The sequence below is a fragment of the Montipora capricornis genome, chromosome 11 (genome assembly GCF_036669925.1).
Source record: "Montipora capricornis isolate CH-2021 chromosome 11, ASM3666992v2, whole genome shotgun sequence".
Classification (NCBI taxonomy): Eukaryota; Metazoa; Cnidaria; class Anthozoa; order Scleractinia; family Acroporidae; genus Montipora; species Montipora capricornis.
The window spans coordinates 4,193,287-4,200,786 of NC_090893.1; the positions used below are offsets into that span (position 1 = coordinate 4,193,287).

The window sequence follows — 7,500 nt, forward strand, 5'->3', positions numbered from 1 at the left end:
GTCACAAAACAAGGCTATTATTGGTTAAGAAAGAAAAAATTGTCGTGTTGCACACGTGCGACAAGCATTTTAGTGCAGTCCAATGCCACACTGTCCAAAACAACAACGTGAAATGACAAAATCAATGAACCGTTCATTTTCTTCCTTTTCCCTGAAACCTTTTGCACCAATCCAGTTGTGTGATAGTCCACCCTTATTATATTCTGAACAGAATATCGCGTTTCTTATTGGTCAATGACGAATGCATAAATTGTTTATAGAGTGCGGAAGTTTCTCTGAGAAACACAGCGATGGAGTAATTTTGTTGAGTTTATAATAGGTGGTTTTTCGCGTTACGTCATCGCCGCCATGTTGGTGGACGAAAACAAAGGATCTTTCATTAGCTCCTTTTGTTCGCCCAGTCAGCAATTGTATATTACATCATTGTTGTATCTGTGTCTCTAGAGAATGGTTGCAAACCACCTATAAATAACAAATCGTGTGAACTTGATCGTGCATTTCGTGATTCCCAAATTGACAACTTTGAGAACTTTTAAAACATCACTCGCGCCCATAAATCACAGGATACACACGCGTTCATACGATTTCCTACACGTAATGCATGTACATCGTGAACAAGACGGAATAATCGTGAAATAATCACAATAGCGCCATGTTATATTTTGAAGCAGAAGCTCATTAAGGGGAGGCTCTATCTTCAGAGCCTTTCCCGAGTAAATTAATTTTGAGGAACAGGTTTTTCCCGCAAAAAGCATCATATTTCCCTCGACGCTGAGATAGCTATGTTTTGATTGGCTTTTACAACAGTGGGCGTGCTGAATGGCGTGGCGTGGGCGTTCTATAAATAAATCTACTCGCGTTGCAGTTGTTGACGCTTAGTAACCTCCCTAATAAGCCTTTGCCGACACATCTTCTCTCCTGTTCCAAATTTGATTCCAATTTTAATGTATTTCTAAGTATGTCTATCCATACAAGCAAGCTGTTTACTTGTGTGCTTCTACCAAACTCCAATTCGATTGCGACTCAAAAAAGGTCAGTGTATTTTGTGTTGTCTGTAAAACAATTAAGCAGTCCTGTTAACATCAAGAAAACCGAATATTGCTATTGTTCATTCCAGCTTCCTCGTCTCCTTTATAAAAGAAGAGTGGTTGAATTTGAGTGTGAGCTTTCTTGATAAGAGCTTAAAATGTTTCGAAAGCTATAGAACCGATTACGACAAGCCATAAATGCAAGGTTTATCTTTGAAATATTTGAAACTGAACGTTTCAACGGATCCGATTTCTTTGTAGTTTCGCTAGGCGTTTAGGCACTGCAAGTTTCCCCATAAAAGGGTTACCGTGACCAAGAACACAATACCACCGAGTGCAAAAATGGAGAACCTCGCAAACCATACACTGTCCCGCGGCCTTTTCCTATTAGCCCCCTCAACCAATTAATTAGTTTTGATTCCAATTTTGTAGAAGTAGATTCTATCTGAGCGGGCAGAATTTTGCCGTCTGTTTTTTTCTTTTTGTGCTAATGAGAATGATTTGATGTTTCACGAATTCACATAACTGCTTCCTATTGATTCGTAGCTATAAGGCTACAATCTTAGACAAAAACATTGAAACACTTTGAACATTCTCGCACCGTTTTCGTACCCCTCCCTTTTTCAATGTTGTTGTAGTCAGTCAAACAGTAAAATGTCATCTCAACACTGTCCAGGGGAAGGGGGCGTTTCAAGGATTTTTGGCGAGGATTGCCAATCCTCGCCAAAAATTGATTCGTAGCTATAAGGCTACAATCTTAGACAAAAACATTGAAACACTTTGAACATTCTCGCACCGTATTCGTCCCCCTCCCTTTTTCAATGTTGTTGCAGCTAGTCAAACAGTAAAATGTCATCTCAACACTGTCCAGGGGAAAGGGGTGTTTCAAGGATTTTTGGCGAGAATTGTAGCTCATTATTTCATACTTTTATCCTACAAGTGATGTTTAACAAGGTAAAATCTCATTTTAATATTGCCATTACATTATCATTAGTCATCAGTATTAGACCCGTAAAGGATAGAGTAAAGTGTCTTGCTTGCTCGATTAACCAGAGGAAATGTTTCATTTTAGGTTAAATGACCAACTTAGGCAAACATGGTTAAGATGATCAGACACACCATCGCAACATCGCCTCTCTACACCCTTTTAAATTATAGTTTCTTCTCCAACTAAACGATTTTGGCTTCTAATGGGGGTGGTCTTGGGGAATGAAAGGGAGTTGGATTAAGTGCTTCCTCACCATCACCATTTTAGAAGCCGTTTGACCTTAGTAAATTAATACACTTCCTGTAATACGAAATGTCGAAAGCAAGGTCTCAACAACTGAGATTGGGTATAGAGTTTCATTTCTTTGTTAGTTCATTCAGTCACTTCGGATCTTTAAGATTAGCACCGTTCATGCGTTCATGATTCGTGAGAAGCGAGCTTATCTTATCAAAAAAACCACCAAAGTCGAAAAGTGTTGAAAAAGCCAAACTAAAGCCATGAAACATCAACAAGAGGACAATCGGACCAACAGATTTGGCAGCTTGTGTTCTGCGTCTGGTTGGCTGTTGTCTGTTATGTGTTGTATCGCACTGATTCATGTGGAACTCAGAATACAAGAACAGCATCGACTGATATCACACTCAGTAACATCCTGTGATCAGCTCGAGGCTAAAATCCTACGAAAAGTACAGCAGAATTACAGACAATGGCAAGATGATAAGCTGGATAAGAATCAATGGAGGCAAACAAAAGGTCAGTTATTCGAGGATTCTTGATATATGTAAGATTTTTAACGTATCACCGTTAGTTAGTGCTGCTTTCACTCGTGAAAGCAGTTAAATATTTATAAATTTGCAACTTTTATGCCATTCAAATTCGCTGGAGATAAATGAAGCATAAATTCTGTTTACTGCCAGCCGTAGCATAGAAGAAACCTGAAGAAAGCTTCATTATCATGTATCGTGGCTTTTAGCTTTGAACCACACGTGTTTGTTAATAATTTACACTGCTAGGACATGCATGTCAAAACGCCCTGTGGAATATTCCCAATAGCAACCAGTAGGGTGGCCACAGTTCACTGTGGTTGGTGACTTGAGCCATAAATGTATCTGTCGGTGATAATTCTTGATATCAATTTCATGTTGTGCTAAGGTTATCAACACGCCTGGTCTAGACAAACACGAGCTTCACCAGAACAGTCACAACTGAAATCTGTCCAATCAGCCTCTGATGTAAAACTGCTGATCAAACAAGAGCTTCAAACACTGCAAAGCCAAATTTGTGCCAAAGATGAAACTCACTGCCTATCAGGACAAAAAGGAAATAGTGGAAAACGAGGAAGAGCGGGAACCAGGGGTAGACCAGGACCCCCAGGGAGACCCGGGCCAAAGGGACCTCCTGGTAAACACGGCCCAGTGGGACCTCAAGGACTGATAGGCATGAAAGGGGATATTGGGATTCCGGGTAATACTGGTCCCGCGGGACCCACCGGCCCGCCAGGACAAAAGGGCTCCAAAGGTGAGCCGGGCCAGTCCATCTCGGCTCCTTCTCTGCTTAAGCCTCCAACGGAAACCACCATTAATGAAAGTCAAACAGCCATCTTGAAATGTTCAGCCGATGGAAATCCATTACCAAAAGTCGTGTGGTCGAAGCTGAATTCATCACTCCCGGCTGGACGTAACGTGATTGAACCCAGTGGCGCGCTGATTGTGAGGGATGTTAGACCTGGAGACGAAGGAGTTTACAGCTGTAGAGCAGAAAACTTGTTAGGAAGCACTAATGCATCAGCTAAGCTGACTGTTCAATGTAAGTTCTATTTTGTTATTCTTGTCTCTTCACTTTCCTTTCAGGCTCAAATCCTTTTCAAATCCTGTATAAAATCGATTGTTTATCTTCATTTATTGAAACACAATTACTGAAAGAAAATACTTTTCTTGAATACGATGTCGATGAAATGTTTCAATGGTTGTTGTGTCTGGCTGCGCATGTGTGTCTATTGCGCATACCCAGTTAGACACAATGTTGTCGAGTTGCAAGTCCGTAAGTAAGTGGACAGTTGGAGTATCGACGGCTTGAAAGTTTACGGAAGAAACCGTGTATCGTATAATCAATGTTTTATTCACTATGATAATTATTCGATCTGAAATGAACAAAATTACATAACAACCAATGAATGAATGTATTTGAATACGCGAAATCTTTGAGCAAATGAACAAAAAAGAATCAAAATAAAAGACTGAACTAAACTTACTTCTGTGGCGGGTTTCTTCCGTAAACTTTCAAGCCGTCGATACTCCAACTGTCCAGTAAGTAAGGTGAGATTTCTCGAATATGGAGATTTTTACTCGAATGCCCAGACATCCGACTCTTGCTCAGCAAACCAAAACGCAACTACGCAAATTATCAGAAGAACGCCAGAATTTATTTATGAATGTTGTTGTCCTCAGGGATTCGACCTTGTTGCATATTACGCGTGTCTGTCGACAACAGAATCAAGATTAATATTGGTATACTCGATGATCCGGCCGGACATTGTGACCTTCAACAAGGAAGGAAACGGGAGATAGAGCGCGTGACGTTGTATGGTTCATTTAGGAAGCCTTGCGAATTAATGAAACAAATGTCAATTATATCTGTTCATCAAAACTCTTGTTTCTTGCCTCATTCTTTCATTAAGATAACCTTAGTCAATAGACGGGCATGGTTATGAAACTCGACAAATTTCTTTGTTGTAGGTTTTTGGTCCCTTTTTCGGCCTTGACCGTGCACAAAACACAATAGTTTTTTACTCCGTACTGAGGAACTAACCAACAGAAACGTGTTGGTTACGTGATTCATGCATAGTGTATCAGCGCAAAACAACTGATAGATTTTGCACGGTCGTGGACCAACCAACCTAAATCTTGGGATCTTTGTTTGCTCCTTTGATGTTTGCCGAGCTTCAAAACAAGTCCCCTCTATTAACTATGGGATAACTGAAACATTCAAAGAATACCTCTCTGTTCCCAATTTTAAGTACTACTGATAGTAATCTCGGTTTATTGAAGTGCGTTCGACTGACCGGAAGTTTCATGACGCGTAGGAGTAACCGGATTAGTCTAGAGCAATAACACTTTTGAGTCCAAATTGTGATTGTAGAAGTAAGAGTTCATGATCGATTAAAGAAATCAACGTGGTTTTACATTGAGAGTTGTGTTAATGTCGCGATTCATAGTGTAGCCCACAAGTTCGGTACATTTTTGGTGCCGGACCAGGATATGAGAGACGGTTACTGCGGAAATTTCTGTGAACGAACGTGAGCGCAGGGAACAGAAGTTCACATAGAACACGGCGATGCTTCACACGAGGACGAACAACGACTGGGAAATAGAGAAGGAGACTAAGAAGCTTAAATACATCTTAGAAGTAACTGAAGATTTGATTCAGACAAAGGACTACACTGAAATGGAAATCGCCAACAGACGAGCGGAGAAAATCATCAACAAATTGGCGGATCTCATTTCGCAAACAGACGAATTGAGAATAGATCAGGATGCGTCTTCAAGGTCGGTTATGCAGTGGTAAAAAGACGTAAAATCGAAATATGTGACTCTGATTGAAGACAAAGAGAAGAATCGAACGGCAGAGTTCAGAAGCGAGACAAGAACAGCAACGACAAGAAGAGCGACAAAAAAAATGGAGCTTCAAGAGGAACGAGAGCGTCAAATGCGGCGAGAGAAAATGGACGCCGAACTAGAACTGACGAGTAAAAACCTAGCGATGGAAAAGGGGGCCCAAAACATCACAGCCAAACTCCCCAAACTGAAAATCGATGAAGATTACAGCATTCAAGGGAAACCCTACGGATTGGGTGCGATTCCGAAATATGTTCGTAACGCAAATACACAACGAAGACATAAGCGAAGAAGAGAAGTTTGGATACCTCTTAGAAATGGTCATCCCTAATTTGAAACCTGGAGCGGCAGGGTACAAGATTGCGTGGGAAAGGCTAGAGAAAGAATATGGTCAAACGAAACTTGTTATCAATGCACACATAGAAGAGATTATAAACCTTCCCATTGTCAGGGGATCGAATTACGTGAAAATACAAGATTTCTACGAAAAGGTCAGCAAGAATCACGATGCAATGCTTTCATTGGGAGAAGAAAGAATGTCGTTATGCCAGCCCTCAACAAGTTCCCTCAGGTCGAACCGGACCTCGTACGCACAGATTAGGACTGGGAAACTTGGACATGGGAGCCTTAATTGATGCCTCACAGAAGCGGCTGAAGGGAAACAAACCGGAAGACCGGTCTGGAGATTCTCACAAGAGCGAAAAACACTGGCTCACGCCCACAAGTACCGGCAGAGAGAGGGGAGACCCAGTCTGTACCTTCTGTGATGGGAGCCACAGTGGACGAAATGTGCTGAATCGTTAATACATTGGAACGAAGGAAGAACATTTTCCGTGAAAAGAAACTGTGTTTCAACTGTGGTCGATCAGGGCATGGAGAGAGACATTGTCGCCGACGAGGATGTTTTAAGTGCAAGGAAAAACATCACACAAGTATCTGTAACCAGAGACAACGAGGATCACGGAAAGGAACGGAAACAGTGGTGACTGCTTACACTCCATCGGTCGAAGAGAAGTCATTGCCGGCGATAATCCCAATCAAGATAAGGAGGGAAACCATCTGGGCTTATCTGGACACAGGATCCGGCCGGAACTTCATCACAAGTGAAGTTATTAGGAAGCTCAAGCTGACGCCTGAAGATCACGAGGAACAACACATAGTTACCGTTAATGAAGTCAAGAGACATTCGTTACTCATTTTCACTCTCGGAATGGGGTCTATCGACGGAAGTGCCAGAGAAAAGATTGAAGTCACAGGAACAAGGCTATCAGATTTCACGACAGTAAGAAGGCCCGATATCGACAAGCTGAAAAGTCAGTACCCGCATACCAGGGACAAGGCGTTCTAAGTGCAGGTTAGGAAAGAGTACCCTGTTCATATCATCAACGGGTATAACACTTACTGCCGGCTTAACATACACAGGGCAACCAGGAGGTCCAATTGTGAAAGGGACTACCTTCGGATGGGTGATCCATGGTGGACAATTTCCGGACAGCAAGTGTATGTTCGCAAGAGAGTCGACAGACTATGAACGGCTTTACAGTCGTAAAAGGTGGTTTACACTGGCCACGAAAGTATAAGCCCAAGCACAGATGTTCTTGGAGTGGAGGACGGAGGTGAAAACGATGAAACAGAGATCTTCACAGATTCCAAAGAGAACATCGTAAAACAGCCTGCTGGACAGTATGCAGTGAACATTCCATGGATATCGGGAGCTGAGCTGACAGTGACGAAAGAAGCACAAAGTCGAAGGCAATTGCAAAGCTTGGAGACGAAGTTCAGGCGAGATGAGCAGCTGAAGAAGGAATACACCGGAATAGTACAACAGCGAGTGTTCTACATACTACACCGACCTGTAGTCCGAACTGAG

At 42.0% G+C, this 7,500-nt stretch overlaps 1 protein-coding gene across 1 annotated transcript in view; it reads left to right on the forward strand.

Annotated features, from left to right (window-relative positions):
• Nucleotides 1-2,362: 2,362 nt before the first annotated feature.
• Nucleotides 2,363-7,500, forward strand: part of LOC138023735 (uncharacterized) — a 10,834-nt gene continuing 5,696 nt past the window's right edge. The window contains exons 1-2 of the mRNA XM_068870794.1: nt 2,363-2,769; nt 3,169-3,822. Coding sequence (XP_068726895.1) covers nt 2,514-2,769; nt 3,169-3,822 — 910 coding nt within the window. The 5' untranslated portion in view covers nt 2,363-2,513. The remainder of the gene's footprint in view (nt 2,770-3,168; nt 3,823-7,500) is intronic.